General features: G+C 49.6%; 1 protein-coding gene across 2 annotated transcripts in view; it reads left to right on the top strand.

Moving 5' to 3' along the window:
• LOC137545416 (kelch-like protein 35) overlaps positions 1 to 22,658 on the top strand; it is a 40,612-nt gene that overhangs the window by 11,988 nt on the left and 5,966 nt on the right. The window contains exons 1-6 of one of the 2 annotated variants that reach the window (XM_068266609.1): positions 204 to 251; positions 3,363 to 4,253; positions 7,674 to 7,858; positions 11,612 to 11,730; positions 12,340 to 12,528; positions 22,228 to 22,416. In XM_068266609.1, the coding sequence (XP_068122710.1) occupies positions 3,364 to 4,253; positions 7,674 to 7,858; positions 11,612 to 11,730; positions 12,340 to 12,528; positions 22,228 to 22,416 (1,572 nt within the window). In that variant the 5' untranslated portion in view covers positions 204 to 251; position 3,363. Of the gene's footprint in view, positions 1 to 203; positions 252 to 3,362; positions 4,254 to 7,673; positions 7,859 to 11,611; positions 11,731 to 12,339; positions 12,529 to 22,227; positions 22,417 to 22,658 lie in introns of those variants that run through there. The other variant, XM_068266608.1, reaches the window with a different exon arrangement.

Below are 22,658 nucleotides of genomic sequence, written 5' to 3'. Positions count from 1 at the left end.
ATCCTTCTTCAGCTCAGACCACACAAAGCTAAACACCCCTTATGATGGGCTTCCCTCAGCACAATCATTGAGCGGTGCCAGCAAGCCTCCCAGGGCATGCTGGGTAATTGGCCAGCCATCTAAGTGGCCCGCTATCTGTCACAGCAGCCTGTTTTCATGCCACTTGGCATAGGGAGTTTGTAGAGACAGCGCGCAGATGGGATTTGGCTCAGGGATGTGCGTTTCTTTTCCATCATCACGGAGGAAGACCGGTGATTATCTCTGCAGATGTGCGGCGCACAGGAACACGGGAAGAAGATCGTTATTGCATCTCTCTTCCGAAGGCAGTGTTTACTAATGGGGATTAACGTTCCAAAATCTTGGATTCAAGAAAAGACCTATTAAAGGACCACTATCAAAAAAAATTGTAAAATTTAAAATACATGCTGTAATGGATAGCGGAGATACCGCCGCAACAGCAAGCGGCATGGCGGCTATCTCCACGTCGCAGCCGGCGGTTTCCGCCGCACAGTTACATGCTGGTGCTTTGCCTGGTCCTTCTATCGCTCATAGACTAAGGGCTACGCGCCGAGCGAAAGTACCTTTATGCATCTAGAAGGGGAGTCAGCTGATCACTCGGTCAGCTGACTCCAGCTATGCTCCGGATTGGCTGAGTGACTGGGGCGGCGCTATAGAGCGCGCTTAGTATATATAGGACCTGGCTGTCAGTTGTTCCGCGTCTGCTGTTGCTACGTGTTAGCACTCAGACCCATAGTCAGATCCGAAAGTGTGCTAGAACCAGCAGGAGCTGGGGATCCACACTTAGCCAGATTCTGTTGCGAGCTTAAAGTACTAATTGAATTGTATTATTTGTTATGACCTTCTGCTAGTTTGACTATTCTTCTGCTCTCTGATTCGGTACCTTTGCCCATCTGATATAAGTTGCCGACTCTGCCTGAACTATTACTCTGATTTAGCTTCCTGTCTCTGTACCGTATCTGTCCGTGTGTTGCCAAACCTGCTTGTCTGACTCTTCTGCCCTCACCAGGGAGCTTGGTGCTGGTGAGGGACTTTCAGTTTAAGTATCTCCTGCTCCTCAGGTAGATAGCTGCAGTACAGTCTGAATCACCTGCTCCTCAGGTTGATAGCTGCAGTACAGTCTTAATCACCTGCTCCTCAGGTTGATAGCTGCAGTACAGTCTTAATCACCTGCTCCTCAGGTTGATAGCTGCAGTACAGTCTTAATCACCTGCTTCTCAGGTGACTAGTTAATGCAGCACTGCCAAGATTCCCTGCCCCTCAGGGAATCACCTGCTGCAGTACAGTCTGAATCACTCGCTCCTCGAGTGATCACTCTACATTGTCTCACTGTGTATTACCCGCTCCTCGGGTGAAACTATCACTATTCCTCTGTGTCTCCAGCCTGCTGGAGTACTGATTACTGTGTTCCTCAGAGATATCCCCTTCTACCAGCTCCTCTGGGATAGTGGGTATCTCCATCAATATTTACTGTTGCACCAAAACACTATCTTACACCTGTGTGTCCTGTGTCTTGCTATACTTGTATTATTGGTGATACTGTAGATCATCACATAATCAGGTATAACATCTGTATTATTGGTGATACTGCAGATCATCACATAATCAGGTATAACATCTGTATTATTGGTGATACTGCAGATCACCAATAATCAGAAAATCTGTGCTTGCTGACAACTATCGTTACACATGTAAACACAAACAAATAAAAAGTATGTTTCTTCCAGAGTAAAATGAGCTATAAATTACTTTTCTCCTATGTTGCTGTCACTTACAGTATGTAGTTAAAATCTGGTGGTATTGTCAGGTTTCTTCACGTGTGTGTGTGTGTGTGTGTGTGTGTGGGGGGGGGGGGGGGGGTTCTCAGTATTTAATTTATTTTGTACAAAAGCACTCCCTGGAATGGATCTATACAAAGACAAAGATGTCAGCCTGTTTGCACACTGTTTTGGCAGTTGAACTAAGCAACTGCCATTCGCTAAGTTATTTTAAACAGTAAAGCCTTAGGTCCCCCCATGAGGAGATGGGCTGGTCCAAGAACTGTCAGTTCTGTCAGATTTCTACTACCTACTATAAGTGGCAGCAACATAGGAGAAAAGTAATTTATGGCTCATTATACTCTGGGAGAAATGTACTTTTTATTTATTTGTTTTCATGTATTTTTAATTATACAATTTTTTCATGATAGTGGTCCTTTAACTAAAGAAAGTCATTGAGATGCTAATGATTCGAGCTTGCAAAGGACCATGCAAATTGTATGCAACTTGGAAATTGGGTCAAATTATAATATACAGGAACTGTATCCTATTGCCCCATTTTCCCTCCTCATTGTTTATTGCTAATATTAATAAATGAGGGTGCATACTGGTGCATAACACCAGAAACAAGTATGCAGCTAATCTTGTCACATCTGATAATAATGACATAAAGACCAGATCTGCTGCATGTTTGTTTAGGGTCTGTGGCTGAAAGTATTAAGGTGCGTACAAACGCTCTACCGGAGGCAATGACGGGTCCGCAGGTGGACCCTCCCGCTGGGCGGACATTCAGCTGACAGTAGTGCGTGTGTACAGTCTGTCCGCTGAGCGGATCGTTCAGGAACAGCCTTATCAGTCCGCCGACAGTGCGTACACACGCACTACTGTCTGCTGAAAGTCCGCCCAGCAGGAGGGTCTGAAAGACCCGTCATTGCCGGATGTAGTGCGTGTGTACGCACCTTTAGAGGCAGAGGATCAGCAGGACAGCCAGGCAACTGGTAAATATGGCAGCCTTCATAGCCCTTAAGGAGAGATAAACCTTGAGTTAAGTTAGATAAGGAGTGATAATTCATAAGTTATGTCATTTAAGGTGTTATAGGTTAAAGAAAACCTGAACTGAAAATTCAAAGTCAAAATAAACATTCACACGTTATACTTACCTCCTGCGCAGTCTACTCATCAATCTCTTTCTCCTCTGTCGCATCCTGTTTGTCCACTGTGATCAAGAGAATTCTCCGTCCTCCATTTTGAAAATGGTCATTACCCCATAACATTGCCCACTTGAGCCATAGGGAAACATGGACATTACCTAGCACATCCGTTGTCCTCTCAGCTATAACTGACAGCAACTGATATATTTCAGTTCTGACAAAATGTCAGAACTGGAAGGGGTCATTGTCAGAAGAAAATGGTGAGCTTCTGAGAGGAACTGATGGCAAGGTAACTATGTAATGTTCATTTGAAGTTACCTCATGTGTTTATTTTAAATAATTTTACTCAGTTCAGGTTCCCTTTGAGAAGATGCAAGAGAAAAGCTTTGTGAAGGTCCTATAACGAGTTCCTTCTAATTTGTCTTGTTTGTTGCAGGATGAGGAAGCCTTCAGGGGAGTATAACCAATCAGAATCTTTTAGACTTGAGAATTCCCTCCTGGAACCGAGGACAAGTCGATATCTCACACAGCCGTGCAGTGGGACCTGCCACGCCAAGGAGATCCTACAGAGCCTCAACATTTACAGGCAAAGCGGAGTTTTCACTGATGTAGTTCTCCAAATAGAAGATCAGACGTTCCCCTGCCACAGAGGGGTCTTGTCGGCCAACAGTTCTTACTTCAGAGCCATGTTCGGAGGAAGTCTCAAGGAGAGCAATCTCAACACTATTAACATTCAGAAGATATCAGCTCGAATTATGGGCTATCTGTTGGACTTCATGTATGGTGGAAGCCCAGCAATACAAGAAGACAATGTTGAAGACCTCTTGCAGGCTTCAGATCTCCTCCACATCTGCAGTTTACGAGATGAATGTGTGAAATTTTTGGACAGCCAATTGGACCCTTCTAACTGTGTTGGTATCATGAAGTTTGCAGATTTATTTTCCATTCCTTCTCTGTCTGAGAAAAGCAAGAAGCTCATGCTGGAAGGGTTTGAAGAAGTCTCTTGCCATGAAGAGTTTCTGCAGCTGAGCAAAGAGGAGCTCATCGAATACTTGTCCAACGATGACCTTGTGGTCAGCAAAGAGGAAGTGGTCTTTGAAGCCGTCATGAGGTGGGTCAAGGAAAATGGAACCACGGGAGAGAAAGCTCTGATGGATCTTCTGGAACACGTGAGGCTGCCCTTGTTGGAACCTGCTTATTTTCTGGAGAAGGTGGAAATGGACAAGACCATCCAGAACTGCCCAGAGTGCTTCCCTCTGTTGCATGAGGCCCGGATGTTCCATATTTTAGGAAGTCCAATAAACTCTCTCAGAGCGAGACCAAGAAGGTAATGAAATAAGTTTATTTGCTATTTGCCATTACCCCACAGCTCCATCTGTGCAACACTAGGAGGTGAAATATACATCGGAGTCTATTTATAAAGGTGGCAATCTGTACACTGCCAGCAAAATGCCATTATTTCCACAGAAAGTTTGATATTTGAAAGGACAACTGTAGCAGGAGGGATAAGGAGGCTGCCATATTTACTTCCTCTTAGGTAATACCAGTTGCCTGGCTGTCAATGCCGGTTTAAGCTACAATGGGGCCCCGGGGCAAAAGTAACTTGGGGGTGCGCCTCTAGCACAGCCCCACCCCCCACAGCAAATTCACAACAATCACATAATATGATTAGGTGTCCATCATATGTACCTAAAAGCATTAGTGGGGTTCCCATTATTTCCCTTCTCGTTTACCCTACAAATGCGTATATACATGGCAGAGTCTTATCTAATCCAAGCAGGAGACAGGAGGCAGCACCCTGCTCTATTCTCTGGATTTCATCTTTTCCCCATTCCCTGCAGGCATAAAGAGTCATCATAGCTGGAGAGGAGGAGGGGCATCTTGGGGGCCCCTACAGGCTCAGGGACCTGCGGCAATTGCCCCCTTTACCCCTATTGAAGCACCGGCCCTGCTGGCTGTCCTGCTGATCCTCTGCCTCCAATACTTTTAACCATGAACCCTGAAGAAGCGTGTGGCAGATCAGGTGTTTCTGACAAGTTTAGCTGCATGCTTGTTTCTGGTGTGACTCAGACACTACTGCAGCCAAATAGATCAGCAGGGCTGCCAGGCAACTGGTATTGTTTAAAAGAAAATTAACATGGCAGCCTCCATATTCTTCTCACTTCAGTTGTCCTTTAAGGCTAGGTTCACAGTAGGATGTTGCGGTGCTGCGCTATAAAGTCTTATAACACAGCTTACTACACTGCAATAAGAATTCTATGCGATGTTCATAGTTGCGACATTAGCATCCAGGGCCGGGCCGAGGCAGAGGCTGGAGTGTAGGAGGGGGTGCACAATTCATTCAGCTGTAATTCCCAATTGTGTTTGAAGCAGAAAGAAATAAGAAAAGGGGATACATGACAGTGACTGCAAGCCAGATAACTAGAGATTAAGGTGTTGGGGAGGTTGGGGGCCCTGGGGCACCTATTAGTCTAATAGCAATCAGTGTGTGAAGGCTGGGGTGGGAGGGATGGAGGGGCGCACTTTGCTGTCTCAGCCTTGGGTGCTGAAGGACCTTGTCCCGGCTCTGTTAGCATCGCAATGTAAAGTGTAGCATTATGGTAACACAATGCTCCAGCAGCGATCTCAATGACAATGTTGGCATCATGTGACAGGCTGCTGCGTAATGACGGCAGGTCACATGACGCTGCCGTTGCATGGAGATCCCCGCTGGAGAGTGTGATGGGGTGAGTTGGCTTCCTTGTGCGTAGTCTGCAAGTATCGTTCTAAGGACGGCGGGAAAGGGAAGGGGTGAGGAGCAGAAGGCAGCATTGTATCGACGGGCCAGCTTCATAGCCCCTGTGGGCCGTAGTTTTCTCATGACTGCTCTATGGTATCCAAACTCTGCCCTCTACTCAGGAGGTATGTACATACTCTAAGCAGGAGCCTAACTGGAGGGGATCAGCCCCTGCAATCTCAGGAGGGCCCATAGCTGTGGGGGCAGTGGCGTACCTGGGGAATTTGACAAATTGACACCAGTGCTGATTATTTACAGGTACCACCGACCCCCCCCCCCCCCCCCAAAAGAAAAAAAACAAACAAACAATTTTTTCGATGGGAGGATTGATGGCAGGACATTAGACTATGACTATGATACGACTAGACTGTGAGCTTCTGTGAGGACAGTCAGGAAAGGGGGACATACAAAAGAGGGAGGTGCATAGGAGGAAGGAGGGATAAAGAGGTAGAGGCACGAGACAGAGAGCCTAGTGGGAGAGGAGAAATGGCAGAAAGACCTCTTATCAGGACTGCAGACATCACCCGTGCTGTTTGCCAGGGACATGCTGTTAAAAGAATCCACTAATATCTGAAAAGAGGAAAGGGTCATGGGGAAGACAACAAGGTGGGATGGGGAGCTTGGAAAAGAGATAAGATTATGTCCAATCAAGCTAATCTAAATTGACTAGAGCTTGCTTCTCTGCTCACAACAGAAGTCGGCTGTCAGCACCTGTATCACTGGCTTCTGCAACAGCAGAATGCCCTGCCCCCTATTGATTAATTACTCTCTCTGATCAGGATAAATAATCAATAGTCCAGGGCACTCTGGTATTACAGCAGCCAGTGCACATGGCTACTAATGACAGGCAACTTCTGAAGCACTAAATACATCCTGCCACCTCTCCCTGCTAATGTCCCAGCTGCAGCACAGCAATCATTCTCTCTACTCACCCTGCTGCTCTGCACATTCACTCACTGCAGGCTGTGTGTGCAGAGAGCGAGGAAACACATTGCCCACGGGACAGGAAGGGGGAGGGGTGCTACATCTAGTGCAGGAAGTAGTACAGTCCCCTGCACTGCCTGCTGCTATTTTCCCAAATGTTGCCCAACCTATGAGAAAAGGTCCTGGGTGGAAGAACACAGTGACTGAGCACCACAGCGGCACCCCTAGCCATGGCTACACCCGGTACTGTGAGCACCTGCAGCCCTATGGTAGGTACGCCACTGTGTGAGGGGCCCCAACTAACCTTCCCTTCCGCTGATACAGGGGCCCATCCTTTAGTTGTGTTTGTAGCTACACTCGTTATGGGTGTGAAGATCCTGATGGCCACACTTGTTTTATGACCCTTGTGAGATGGACCCTAAGGCCCTGGGAGGGGAGGCAAGGGAAGGGGGCTTGAGCATTGGGGGAGGCACATCAAAGTCCCGCTGGGAGGCTCCATGAATTGTAGTTACGCCCCTGATTCTAAGCTAAGTTATAGCTAGACTTTAATAGGAATATCTCCAGGGCCGGATTTAGGCCTAGGCCGCCTAGGCCATGGCCTAGGGCACCACAGGAGGAAGGGCACCAAAGCAGCAGGCTAAACTGATGGCTATTGCAAAGTGAAGGTGAGTTGGCTACCTATACTGAGAGGTGGGGGGTGGGAAAAGGAGGGATTATGGGAGTCATCTGGCTACCTATACTGTAAGGAAAGTGGGGAGGAGTCATCTGGCTACCTATACTGTAAGGAAAGTGGGGAGGAGTCATCTGGCTACCTATACTTGGGGGGTCATCAGACTACCTATACTAGAGGGAAGGGGGGAGGGGTCATCTCGCTACCTATACTGAATGGTTGCGGCTGGTGATAGTGGCCTAGGGCGGTAAAGAGTACAAATCCGGCCCTAAATATCTCACCATGGTGGGGACATTAGATTGTGAGCTTCCACGGAGGACAGTCAGTGACATGTAATATTCCGTGTATCCTGTGACGTTTCCTCCTGTTTTATGCAGGTTCACAGATTTATCGGAAGCCATCGTCATCATTGGGGGATGCGACAAGAAAGGGCTCCTAAAATTACCGTTCACCGAATGTTACCACCCAAAAAGCGGCCAGTGGAAAACGTTTACCAGCATGCCGGGCTACACCAAGTCTGAATTCGCTGCCTGTACCCTAAAGAACAACATCTACATATCAGGTACCTGCTGACAATGCCAATACTGTATATACCGTGTTTACCCAAAAGTAAGACCATGTCTTATAATAATTTTAAGCTCCAAAAGATGTGCTGGGCCTTATTTTCAAGGGTTGTCTTATATTCTAATCCACGCTACACTCGCCAGGGGTGTGGCCATAGCAGCTGCTATGGGGCCTTGGGGTAGAGAGGGCCCAGGTGGTACTTGATGTAATCACCAGTACCTTTCTTGTGTTATTCCACCCTCTGACTTTGTCTCAGTGCCCATGAACTATGTGCAGTTTTGATTGCATGAGAATGTAAACTGCCCAATTTACTCATATCCATAGGGGGCGGGGCAGGTGGCATTGCTTAAAGTGAACCTCCGGACTAAAAATCTACTCAGCAGAACTGAAAAGGCTTGGTGTTTCTTTAACAGTTTCACAGCATCAGAACTTTGTTTTTTTTATCAATGCACCATTTTTAGCTGCATTTTTAGCTAAGCTCCACCCATCAAAGAAAACTGCCTGGGCTTTTTTTCCCTGATGCTGTGCAAAGCATGATGGGATTTCCTATGTTGTTATTCACGTTGCCTAGCAACTGGGAGGGGTAATCAGCACACAGGACAGTTGGAACTGTGTCTCATGCTCCCTGTCACCTCCTTTCAACCCAATAGATGGCTGCCCCCATGAAAAAGATGGCTGCCCCCATGAAATCAAACATTTGCCTGTTCTTTTAAAACAGGGTGGGTAAGAGATTATATTACCTATCTATTTTAATTAACATAACTAATGTAACTTAATGACAGTATGTTTGTTTAGGCTGAAGTTCCTCTTTAAGAGTTCCTACATCTGAGGGCCCCATGAAGGTTTTGCTATGGGGCCCCATAATCCCTAGCTATGCCACTGACACTCGCTGTCACCATGGCCAGTCAGAGCGGAAGCTTTGGCATGTGACCAATTTGGCGCAGGTGGTGGCACCAGACCGACCGACCACAGCTGCCCACTACTTATTTTCTGTGACGAGCGAAAGTTTTTTCGTAGTAAAAATAAACATTTTTCTCGGTTTTTGCTAATTTTTGCAAATTCATTTCCTTTGACTATTTTGCGTGAATATTTTCTCAAAATCGAAAATAACATTTGCGATGCGAAAATTTGCAAGCAACACTGCTCCTATATTGATTGGAACATATAAACTGCTGCCAAACCAAAGAAGGCCACTAGGTGGCGGTAGTGCTGCATTTTGTATAGACCTATAGTGTACAGTTTGCATACAAAGTGCTTTACTGTCTTATATGAAGGTAAAAAGCAGATCATCACTCCGCTAACACAGCATGTGTCCAGAAATCATAGCGCCAAACTGTCCCTCTTTTTTTTTCATTATTATTATTAAACGTTATTTCTAAAGTGCCAACATATTACACACTGCTGTACACCAGATAGTAGACACATTACAACATGAAACAATGTACAGATGGTCTTTGAGGCCTGCTTGAGTTAGTTGAAGGTGGGGCCAAACCTAATAAGTGGAGGGAAGGAGTTCCATAGAGTAGGGGCTGCTCTGGAGAAGTCCTGGAGCCTGGTGAGTGAGCAAGTGATGTGAGAGGTGGAAATTTGTAGAGTGTTGGAGGAGTGGAGAGAGTGGGTTGAGGAGAATCTCTAGATGAAATCAGAGATGTATGAAGGGGAGGTAGGGTGGATGGACTTGTATACAGAACAGTGTCATTGTAATTTAGAGGGGGAAAGGGAGCCGGTGGAGAGACTTGTGAAGAGGGGCAGCTGAAGAGCATCAGTGAGGAGACTGATTGAGGCAGCAGCTGTGTTCATAATGGATTGCAGGGGGCGGGGGCTGGTCTCAGGGAGTCCAGAAAGAGGACATTGCCGTATTCCAGACAGGAGATGAGCAGAGCATGGAGCAGATGTTTGTTGGTGTCGGGGGTTAGATAGGGGTGAATTATGGCAATGTTGTGGAGATGGAAATGGCAGGACCTGGAGATGCTCTGGATGTGGAGGGTGAGGGAGGGTGCTGAATCGAGGGTGACACCTGGGCAGCGGGTTTGAGGGAAAGGGTAGATTGAGCAATGGTGGAGATGTTGGGGAGGGGGCTCGATGAACAGGGTTGGATGATCATAAGTTCAGTCTTTTCCAGGTTGAGTTTCAAAAATCTGCTAGACATCCAAGTGGAGATTTTATCCAAAATGAGAGATCAGCGGTGTGGAGGTAGATTTGGGTGTCATTAGAGTAGAGGTGGTAGTTGAGGCTAATTGAGGAGATGAGTTTTCCAAGGGAGGAGGTGTAGAGGGAGAAGAGGAGGGAGCCAAGGACAGAGCCTTGGGGGACTCCAACAGTGAGGAGGTGGAGCGGGAGGAGGATCCAACGGTGAGGGTGGTGGAGAGCGAGGAGCATCAGTTGAAGGAGCTCTGCAAGGAGTAGTCAGACAGGTAGGAAGGGAACCAGGTCAGAGCAGAGTTGCCGATACCAACTGAGTGTAGAGTTTTGGAGTAGGAGCGGATGGTTGACAGTGCCGAAGGCAGTGAGAGGTACATGAGGAGAAGGATGGAATAGTGGTTGCTTGATTTGGCTTGTGGTTAGTGGTGGACCCAATGCAGAGAAGGGTAAGAGATCGAGTGAGGAGGACATGGCAGGCAAGATGAGAGAGAAGACAGGCAACCTCATCTACTGTGGTGGGGCAGAGGAAAGCGAGGGGAGAGTGGTGGGAGTGGGAGGTCAGAGAGTGGTAGAGGGGGTGTGATGAAGAGAGATGTCCCATCGGAGTATGAAAGTTTACCTACAGTCTGGTCATAATGTTCAAAATCTGTTGCCACCCATACAACCTGGAGGTGGTGAAATTGACCAGTCATTGGCCAATCAAAATGGGAAGCGTATAGGTTCCGCCGTATGCATTGTACACAGCCACTTTGCATGTGCTAACATGCTTTGCACATGCTAACTAAGGTGCTAAGTAGTTAGCACTTGCAAACTACTTAGCACTGTAGTTAGCACATGTAAACTACCTAGCACCGTAGTTAGCACATGCAAACTACTTAGCACCCTAGTTAGCACAGTGCTAAGTAGTAGTTTGCATGTGCTAACTACGGTGCTAAGTTTGCAAGTGCTAACTACGGTGCTAAGTAGTTTGCATGTGCTAACTACTTAGCACCCTAGTTAGCACGCCCAAAGCCTTTAGGCATGCTAACTGGGTTAGCACCGTTTACTGAATTAGGCCCTTCGGGCTCGATTCACAAAGCGGTGCTAACCCAGTTAGCATGCCTAAAAGACTTTAGGCATGATAACCATTGCACCATGCTGGTGAAAAGCCAGTTTAGGCGTGATAAGTTTAGGCATGATAAGTTTAGGCATGCTAAGTTTAGATAAGTTTAGATTGCTTGCAAAGTCCCGCACGCAATGCAGCGCCATTAAACTTTATACAAAGTGCACCAGTCTTTGCTAGCGTAAAGCTTTTGATCAGCTGTGCACTGCGGTGCTAACGCAGTTGGCGCTTAAACTTAGCATGCCTAAACTTATCACACCTAAACTTATCATGCCTAAACTTATCACACCTAAACTTATCATGCCTAAACTTATCACACCTAAACTTATCACACCTAAACTTATCATGCCTAAACTGAGTTTAGGCATGATAAAGGGCTTTTCACCAGTGTGCTAACTGTTAGCACCGCTTTGTGAATCAAGCCCTTAGTGTCTTAAGCTGGCAACAAATGGGTTGTGATTGATCACTTATTAAATATAATCCTCATTCATGGTTATTGTCTCTCAGGCGGACACATCAACAGCACCGACGTGTGGATGTTCAACACTCAGCTCAACGCCTGGATCCGGACGGCCTCCCTGACGAAGGGCCGGTGGCGGCACAAAATGGCCGTCATGAATGGAGAGGTAGGAGGATTTTAACAGAGCTCTATTTTTATTGTATTTGTCTTTAGTTGAAATGCAAATAACACAACAGTAAATTCAAACCACTGTTTTGATGGAGCAGAGTGTACTGTACACACAGATAGGCACCCAGTATAACAAGTTAGAACTCTTTACTGAAGAAAATCAGCTTACTCAGAACATAGAGGATCATAGGGAATACAGGAAATAGCAATCCCATAAAGACACACACACACACACACACACACACACAAACACACACATACACACATAAACACACACATAAACACACACACACACCACACACACAGTACACACACACACACACACACACACACACACACACACACACACACACACACACACACCACGCACCACACACACACACACACACTCATACACACACACACACACACCTACACACACACACACACACACACACACACACACCACGCACACACACACCTACACACACACACACACACACACACCTACACACAGACACACACACCACACACACGCACACACACACCCCACCCCCTTACGGTTGTTTTACAATACTGCAGTTTAAGGTAATAATTTTGTTAAATCTCTAACCTGTTTCCGCTGTAGATCTTTGTGGTTGGGGGCTTTGATGGCCAGAAGAGGTTGTCCTCGGTGGAGAAGTACAGCTCTTTCACCAACACCTGGACCCCCGTCACCCCCATGCTGAAGGCTGTGAGCTCTGCCGCCGTGGTGAGCTGTATGAACAAGATCTACGTCATTGGCGGAGCAGTGGAGGATTATGGGAACTCAGACATGGTAGGGAAGCCCCACACATCTACTGATCTTTTTTACAATCTGAACAAAACTAGCCAAGGTGCCCATGGTAGATGGGAAGATTAACGAAGAGACAGATCTCTTAGCAAATAGGAAATAGCAAAGTATGGATAGGGTGGGAAAAGGACATTTGTCCTCCGTGACAAAGAAATATCTCTAACAGGGACAAAGTTAGCAATAACAACGTGACAGAGGCTCTAACCTTTCTTATCCTTCATAAAGCACTGTATACTCACCCAAGCCGATGCTCCTATGGGAGTGTGACTACGGACTGGCTCCGCCCTTTTATCCCCCATAGGGCAATTTGTCTTTAACCCTCCTGGCGGTCTATTAAAAACCGCCAGGGGGCAGCCGTTTTTTTGATTTATTATTTTTTTTTAATCATGTTGCGAGCCTAGGGCTCGCTACATGATAGCCGCTGCTCAGCGGCATCCCCCCAGCCCCTCCGATCGCCTCTGGCGATAGGCGATCAGGAAATGCCGTTCAAAGAACGGGATTTCCTGGAGGGCTTCCCCCGTTGCCATGGCGATGGGGCGGGATGACGTCCCCGACGTCATGGACGTCGTGACGTTTAAGGGAGTCCCGATCCACCCCTCAGCGCTGCCTGGCGCTGATAGGCCAGGCAGCGCACGGGGTCTAGGGGGGGGCTCTGCGGCGCGGCGGATAGCGACGAATCGGCGCGGGGCGGTGGCGATCGGCGTGCTGACGCAGCTAGCAAAGTGCTATCTGCGTTCGGCAAAAAGAAAATTACGCAAATCGCCCCAGCAGGGCCTGAGAAAACCTCCTGTGCGGCTTACCCTGTCAGGAAGGTTAAAGGACAACTGAAGTGATAAGAATATGAACGCTGCCATATTTATTTCCCAGTTGCCTGGCAGCCCTGCTGATCTATTTGGCTGCAGTAGTCTCTGAATCACACCAGAAACAAGCATGCAGCTAATCTTGTCAGATCTGACAATAATGTCAGAAACACCTGATCTGCTGCATGCTTGTTCAGGGGCTATGGCTAAAGGTATTAGAGGCAGAGGATCAGCAGGGCTGCCAGGCAACAAGTATTGCTTAAAAGGAAATAAATATAGCAGCCTCCTTATCCTTCTCGTTTCAGTTGTCCTTTAAAGGAGTCATCAGGGGGAAATGCGGATAATAACTGCTACTTACCCGGGCCTTGGTCCAGCCCCAAGCTTCCAGCATGTCATGTCAGCTCCGCAGTGAGCCGTTCGCCTGTGAAGCTTCCCGGTCCCCGGTGATGACATCAGGCCGCCACATGGACCGGAGCGTACTGCGTACTGTACAAGCTTCACAGGCGAACGGCTCACCGCGAAGCTGCAGGGAGAGACATGCTGGAAGCTTGGGGCTGGACGAAGGCCCGGGTAAGTAGCACTTATTGTCCTCATATCCTTCTGATGACTCCTTTAAAGCAAACTCGATGCGCCCCATCTCCCCCCCCCCAAAAAAGGTAGATACTTACCTAGCTAGGGGGAAGGCTTCCCACATCATCCTTGACCCCGCCATTGCACATTAGCAGGGAGCCATTCGTGGATGAGCAGCTTCGGCTTATGTATGGCGAGAAGCGCAGCCAGAAGAATATGTTCAGAAGGTTCTTGTGTGGCAAGGGCAGGGCTAAGGAGGCCTAGGCTAGGTAAGTACTTAACTTTTTTTTTTGGGGGGGGGGGGGGGCGTAGCTAGGGTTTTCAGCGCCCGGGGACAAAGACTATTAATGCGCCCCCTAAGGTGAAGGGTCGTGACCAAATGTGGGCGTGGTTATGGGTACTCCACATTTGATCACGCCCCTTCAAATGTACATGGAGGTTAGCAGGCTCACGCTCACCCACCCTCCCTCAGTATGTACCTTCCAGCATGTTCCAAGACAAATTCAGCAATCATGAGCCCCCCCCCCCCCATCAAGACAAATTCCACAATCATGAGCAAACATGAGGCCCCCAACAAGACAAATTTAGCAATCCTGAGGCCCCCAACAAGACAAATTCAGCAATCATGAGGCCCCTAACAAGACAGATTCAGCAATCATGAGGCCCCTAACAAGACAAATTCAGCAATCTTAAGGCCCCCAACAAATCATGAGGCCCCCAACAAGACAAATTCAGTAACCATGAGGCCCCCAACAAGACAAATTCAGCAGTCATGAGGCACATAAATAGACAGCATTTCACATAAATAGGCAGAATGTCCCCTTAATATGGTAGACACCTCTCACCTGGCAGCAGTTCCCCAAAATACACTCAATCTGACAGCAGTGCTTGCCCAAAAATAGGTAGCCCCAGGTCTATAGGTATCCCCAGAATAGGTGGCCAGCAGTATAGATGTCCCTAGAACAGGTAGCCAGGGGTAGAGATGTCCACAGAACAGGTAGCCAGGGGTATGTGTGCCCAGTATATGTAGGCAGGGGTATGTGTCCCCAGTATATGTAGCCAGAGGTATATGTGCCCAGTATATGTAGCCAGGGGTATAAATGCCCAGTATATGTAGCCAGGGGTATATGTACCCAGTATATGTAGTTAGGGGTATATGTGCCCAGTATATGTAGGCAGGGGTATATGTGCCCAGAGTAGGTAGCCAGGGGTATATGTGCCCAGAGTAGGTAGCCAGGGGTATATGCCCAGTATATGTAGTTAGGAGTATATGTGCCCAGTATATGTAGGCAGGGGTATATGTGCCCAGAGTAGGTAGCCAGGGGTATATGTGCCCAGAGTAGGTAGCCAGGTGTATATATGCCCAGTATATGTAGTTATGGGTATATGTGCCCAATATATGTAGGCAGGGGTATATGTGCCCAGAGTAGGTAGCCAGGGGTATATGTGCCCAGAGTAGTTAGCCAGGGGTATATGTGCCCTGAGTAGGTAGCCAGGGGTATATGTGCCCAGAGTAGGTAGCCAGGGGTATATGTGCCCAGAGTAGGTAGCCAGGGGTATATATGCCCAGTATATGTAATTATGGGTATATGTGCCCAATATATGTAGGCAGGGGTATATGTGCCCAGAGTAGGTAGCCAGGGGTATATGTGCCCAGAGTAGGTAGCCAGGGGTATATGTGCCCAGAGTAGGTAGCCAGGGATATATGTGCCCAGAGTAGGTAGCCAGGGGTATATGTGCCCAGAGTAGGTAGCCAGGGGTATATGCCCAGTATATGTAGGCAGGGGTATATGTGCCCAGAGTAGGTAGCCAGGGGTATATGTGCCCAGAGTAGGTAGCCAGGGGTATATGCCCAGTATATGTAGGCAGGGGTATATGTGCCCAGAGTAGGTAGCCAGGGGTATATGTGCCCAGAGTAGGTAGCCAGGGGTATATGCCCAGTATATGTAGGCAGGGGTATATGTGCCCAGAGTAGGTAGCCAGGGGTATATGTGCCCAGAGTAGGTAGCCAGGGGTATATGCCCAGTATATGTAGGCAGGGGTATATGTGCCCAGAGTAGGTAGCCAGGGGTATATGTGCCCAGAGTAGGTAGCCAGGGGTATATGCCCAGTATATGTAGGCAGGGGTATATGTGCCCAGAGTAGGTAGCCAGGGGTATATGTGCCCAGAGTAGGTAGCCAGGGGTATATGCCCAGTATATGTAGGCAGGGGTATATGTGCCCAGAGTAGGTAGCCAGGGGTATATGTGCCCAGAGTAGGTAGCCAGGGGTATATGTGCCCAGAGTAGGTAGCCAGGGGTATATGTGCCCAGAGTAGGTAGCCAGGGGTATATGTGCCCAGAGTAGGTAGCCAGGGGTATATGCCCAGTATATGTAGGCAGGGGTATATGTGCCCAGAGTAGGTAGCCAGGTCAGGTGTCCCCCTCCCCAGCAGGAGGGGAGCAGCGCAGAGAAGAGCTGCTCTCCCTTCCTCGCTCTCCCCTCCAATGTCCGGGTGGCTCAGGCTGGCAGCGGCGGGCGGAACTTACCTCCGTCTCGTCGCAGCGCCGGATGGATCTGCCACTACTCTGGTCTGGTCCAGACCAGAGCAGCGGCTGCGCACCCGAACTTCCGGCCGGCGCTGGAGCGAGACGGAGGTGAGTTCCGCCCGCCGCTGCCAGGCCAGCCACCCGGAGGACATTGGAGGGGACAGCGAGGGAGGGAGAGCACCTAAGGTGAGGGAAGGAGGGGGGAGATGGCCCCCCTTCCCCACCGTCCGCACAGCTCTCCCTCTTCTCTGCGCTGGCCCCCTTCCCCTCCGCCGCAAAAAAAAAAAAAAAAACCCCGCAGCTCAGCCAGGCTGAGGGCGCCCTCGGGGACCAGGCGCCCCGGGGCACTTGTCCTACCCCGACCCCCCCTAGCTCCGCGGGGGGGGGCTCAGGTTCACTTTAAATGTTAACATTCCATCTTTGTGGAGCATTCTGGTAACTAGACTTCGCAATGGGAGGGGACACATGCTGCCATGGTGACACACCCAAGCAGGAAAATTACCACATGAGCATACAATTTTCCTGTTGCCTTGCTGTTTCCATGGCAGCAGCATAGCTCTTGCCTAAAGCACAATACTTCTAGGACAGGTTGAGCGATGTAGCAATTTATTCCCAAATAGACACTTTTCCTGAAATCTACAATAGACAGTAGGGATATTACAAGGAGAATCTCTTGCGTAGGTTGCCCAAGATGCAGAAATGCCATGTGCACCAACAGATCATCTGGAGTAGCCACACCACCAGCCCTGCATGCAGCATGGGCAGTCCTAATAATCCAGGAAGCCGTAGTCCTTAGGAAGTCATTAGTTCAGACAGGCCGCTAAATCCAGGTCATGAAGTATGTGAGGATCCATCTCTGAGTAGAAAGAAGTCATTTCATGACTGAGGTGGAAAGAAAATATAATTTTATGCAGGGACTGAACTCCTCAGGTTAGAGACCATGGAATGAGTTAGGGTCCATTCATACTGGGGCGATTTGTGGGCGTCTCTCCACAGATTTTGGAATCGCCAGCGAACACTAGCGCAGCGATCTGCAAACTTGGCTCTCCAGCTGTTAAGGAACTACAAGTCCCATAATGCATTGCAGGAGTCTGACAGTCATGATTCATAAAGGCAAATGCATTGTGGGACTTGTAGTTCCTTGGAGAGCCAAGTTTGCAGATCACTGCGCTAGGGTAATTAAAAGTATATGGCAGTGATCTCACTGCAGCGATCACTGTGATCTCACTGCAGCAGTGTTGGCTTTTATCTCACCTGTACGTGCGTTTTGGTGGCTGGCTTCTTTCTACTTCCTGTTTCCCATGACGCGTCATGCTGAGAAACAGGAAGTAGAGAGAAGCTGGCCGTCAGAATGCACGGACTGGTAAGATATCTGCCCGCACCGCTGTGCCAATACTCTGCAAGGGGGCACATGAAAAGGGAGGGAGGAATAATGTCGGCGACTCGGCCCCCCTCCCTGCATCCCCACATTTCTCACCGCCGGTGTGCCATCATTTCTGCCTGTGCGTTGATTCACCCTAAATGCAAAGGTTAAGAGTTAGGCACTGAAACCCAGTGGCACCCTCCTCCCCACCAAGAGTGGTACCCCCTCCCAGGGGTGAGCCTGGGGTGCCTGGCACCTGGGTGCAAGATTTTCTCTGGCGCCTATGGGAATGGTTAAATTAACCGCGCCCAACCACATAACCACACCCATGTCCTGCCTAATCACACCCACACCTTCCACCTCTTTACGCATGCGTGTGATACCCCATTCCTACCCCTCTTCCATGGGCTTGCTCCTGGCTGGCTTTGGCTGCCTGCAAGTCTGCTAGTCTCTGGACTGACTCAGGCTGAGAGGCTCTGCGAGTGCGATATAGTCACACATGCGTATTTATGGCTGCCTGCGGCCACCCTACTCTTGCTCGCTGTCGTCGGCTCCTCCCCCCCGCCAAGCCCAAGCGTGAGGTGGGCTGCCTGTATCTTTCCCGTTGCGCCGCGCAGCCTGCCAGTGTTGCCAACCTTTCACGTTATTTTTTACTGACAAATACCTAAAAATTTACTGACAAAAGATTATTTTTACTGACAAAATTTCCCCACTGAATGCACATAAGAGACTGCTTTTCCCCATGTAAATGCACATAACAAGAGACTGCTTTTCACCAGCAAATGCACATAACAAGAGACTGCTTTTCCCCATGTAAATGCACATAACAAGAGACTGCTTTTCACCAGCAAATGCACATAACAAGAGACTGCTTTTCACCAGCAAGTGCACATAACAAGAGACTGCTTTTCACCAGCAAGTGCACATAACAAGAGACTGCTTTTCCCCATGTAAGGGCTGGTGCACACCAAAAACCGCTAGCAGATCCGCAAAATGCTAGCAGATTTTTAAACGCTTTTTTTTATTTTTCTATGTCGTTTTGCTAGCGTTTTGCGGATTGCTGCTGCGGTTTTCAGTATAGTAGATTTCATATATTGTTACAGTAAAGCTGTTACTGAACAGCTTCTGTAACAAAAACGCCTGCAAAACCGCTCTGAACAGGCGTTTTTCAGAGCGGTTTGCGTTTTTCCTATACTTAACATTGAGGCAGAAACGCATCCGAAATCCAAAAAATGCCTCACCCAGGCATTTTTCGTTTCTGCAAAACGCCTGCCGCTCTGGTGTGCACCACCCCATTGAGATACATTGACCAAGCAGATCCGCAGCCGCAAGCGGATCTGAAAACGCCCAAAAAGCCGCTCGGTGTGCACCAGCCCTTAATGCACATAACAAGAGACTGCTTTTCACCAGCAAATGCACATAACAAGAGACTGCTTTTCACCAGCAAATGCACATAATAAGACAGATTTTCACCAGCAAATGCACATAATAAGACAGCTTTTCACCAGCAAATGCACATAAGACAGCTTTTCACCAGCAAATGCACATAATAAGACAGCTTTTCACCAGCAAATGCACATAATGACAAACAGCCAGTGTCCCCAGAATATATAGCCAGGGGGTATATGTGCCCAGGATATGTAGCCAGGGGACCTATGTGCCCAGGATATGTAGCCAGGGGACCTATGTGCCCAGGATATGTAGCCAGAGGACCTATGTGCCCAGGATATGTAGCCAGAGGACCTATGTGCCCAGGATATGTAGCCAGAGGACCTATGTGCCCAGGATATGTAGCCAGGGGACCTATGTGCCCAGGATATGTAGCCAGGGGACCTATGTGCCCAGGATATGTAGCCAGGGGACCTATGTGCCCAGGATATGTAGCCAGGGGACCTATGTGCCCAGGATATGTAGCCAGGGGACCTATGTGCCCAGGATATGTAGCCAGGGGACCTATGTGCCCAGGATATGTAGCCAGGGGACCTATGTGCCCAGGATATGTAGCCAGGGGACCTATGTGCCCAGGATATGTAGCCAGAGGACCTATGTGCCCAGGATATGTAGCCAGAGGACCTATGTGCCCAGGATATGTAGCCAGAGGACCTATGTGCCCAGGATATGTAGCCAGAGGACCTATGTGCCCAGGATATGTAGCCAGAGGACCTATGTGCCCAGGATATGTAGCCAGAGGACCTATGTGCCCAGGATATGTAGCCAGAGGACCTATGTGCCCAGGATATGTAGCCAGAGGACCTATGTGCCCAGGATATGTAGCCAGGGGACCTATGTGCCCAGGATATGTAGCCAGGGGACCTATGTGCCCAGGATATGTAGCCAGGGGACCTATGTGCCCAGGATATGTAGCCAGGGGACCTATGTGCCCAGGATATGTAGCCAGGGGACCTATGTGCCCAGGATATGTAGCCAAGGGACCTATGTGCCCAGGATATGTAGCCAGGGGACCTATGTGCCCAGGATATGTAGCCAGGGGACCTATGTGCCCAGGATATGTAGCCAGGGGACCTATGTGCCCAGGATATGTAGCCAGGGGACCTATGTGCCCAGGATATGTAGCCAGGGGACCTATGTGCCCAGGATATGTAGCCAGGGGACCTATGTGCCCAGGATATGTAGCCAGGGGACCTATGTGCCCAGGATATGTAGCCAGGGGACCTATGTGCCCAGGATATGTAGCCAGGGGACCTATGTGCCCAGGATATGTAGCCAGGGGACCTATGTGCCCAGGATATGTAGCCAGGGGACCTATGTGCCCAGGATATGTAGCCAGGGGACCTATGTGCCCAGGATATGTAGCCAGGGGGTATTTGTGCCCGGGATATGTAGCCAGGGGGTATTTGTGCCCGGGATATGTAGCCAGGGGGTATATGTGCCCGGGATATGTAGCCAGGGGGTGATATGTGCCCGGGATATGTAGCCAGGGGGTGATATGTGCCCGGGATATGTAGCCAGGGGGTGATATGTGCCCGGGATATGTAGCCAGGGGGTATATGTGCCCGGGATATGTAGCCAGGGGGTGATATGTGCCCAGGATATGTAGCCAGGGGGTGATATGTGCCCGGGATATGTAGCCAGGGGGTGATATGTGCCCAGGATATGTAGCCAGGGGGTGATATGTGCCCAGGATATGTAGCCAGGGGGTGATATGTGCCCAGGATATGTAGCCAGGGGGTAATATGTGCCCAGGATATATGTAGCCAGGGGGTATATGTGATCAGTATATGTAGCCAGGGGGTATATGTGATCAGTATATGTAGCCAGGGGGTATATGTGATCAGTATATGTAGCCAGGGGGTATATGTGACCAGTATATGTAGCCAGGGTGTATAGGGTCCTCGTTTAGGTAGTGAGTGAGAGGAGCGCACCCAACCCTCCCCTCCCGCCGCCGCCGCTCCCCCCTCACCTTGAAGCAGCTTCAGACCTCAATCAGCGGGCGACCCGACCAGTGAGAAGGCGCCGGAGTCCGGACGCACCCGCTCTATATGCGGAAGTAATGTCACTTCCGCATATCAGTGCGGCGTGCTAGGTCCTAGCGCCCGCCCGCCTGATCGAGGTCTGACGCGGCGGCTAGAGAGAGGGAGGGAGGGAGCGAGCGCCGGCGGCCACAGGGGGAGAGCAGCGGCCGGGCGGCGCCTCTCAGAGGCAGGCGCCTGGGTGCCTTGCACCCGCAGCACCCGCCCAGGCTCGGCCCTGCCCCCTCCTACCCACTGGCACCCTCCTACTAACTGGTGCCTTCTTCCACACCCAGTGGCACCCTCCTCCCCACCCACTACCACCCTCCTCCTACCCACTGACACCTTCTTCCCCACCTATTGGCACCCTCCTCCTACCCACCGGAAGCTTCCTCCCCACCCAATGTACCCTCCTCCTACCCACTGCCACCTCCCTTCCCACCCAATGCACCCTCCTCATACCCACCGGAACCTTCCTCCTCACCCAGTGGCACCCTCCTCACACCCACTGGCACATTCCTCCCCACCCAATGCACCCTCCTCCTACCCACGGAACCTTCCTCCTCACCCAGTGGCACCCTCCTCATACCCACTGGTCCCTTCCTCCCCACATAATGCACCCTCCTCCTACCCACGGAACCTTCCTCCCCACTCAGTAGCACCTCCTCTTCACCCAGTGGCACCCACCTCCTCCCCACCCAGTGGCACCCTCTCCCACTGACTGGCACCCTCCTCCCCCCAACTGGCACCTCCTAACACCCAGTGTAACCCTCCTCCTCACCCAGTGTCACCCTCCTCCCCACCCAGTGTCAACCTCTCCCACTCACTGGCACCCTCCAGCAAAAGTAGGGGTGTGGCTTAAGGCTGCACAGGAGGCGTGGCTTAAATGTCCCTCTTTCTCACCTTCAAAAGTTGAGCGGTATACATTTCATCTTAATTCTTTGTGATTGCAGATGCAGTGCTATGATCCGGAGGAGGACAAGTGGAGCTCCAGGTGCCCCGCCCCCTTCTCCCAGAGGTGTATCAGTGCCGTGGAGCTGGATGGAATGATCTATGTGGTGGGGGGGTTACTGAGCACCATCTTCCGATACAACGCCAAGACCGACGAATGGAGCGAGACGGCCTCCCTGCCGGGCCCACTGGTAATGACATGATCGGGGGGGGGGCATGTTTGCTGGGCAGGAAGGGGCAGAGAGGAAACGTAACTATTTCAGGAGTTCAGTTCAGTTTTACATTGAATGCTTTTAGGAATGCTTAAAGGGGAACTTGAGGGTGTATCAAAGGGAACATTAAAGGGAACCTAAACTAAAATGGATATGGATTTTTCCTTTTAAAATAATGCCAGTTGCCTGACTCTCCTGCTGATCCTGTGTCTCTAATACTT

The sequence above is a fragment of the Hyperolius riggenbachi genome, chromosome 2, assembly GCF_040937935.1.
Source record: "Hyperolius riggenbachi isolate aHypRig1 chromosome 2, aHypRig1.pri, whole genome shotgun sequence".
Taxonomy (NCBI): domain Eukaryota; kingdom Metazoa; phylum Chordata; class Amphibia; order Anura; family Hyperoliidae; genus Hyperolius; species Hyperolius riggenbachi.
The sequence above is the reverse complement of the archived record's forward strand: the minus strand, read 5'-3'. Positions and strand labels throughout refer to the sequence as shown.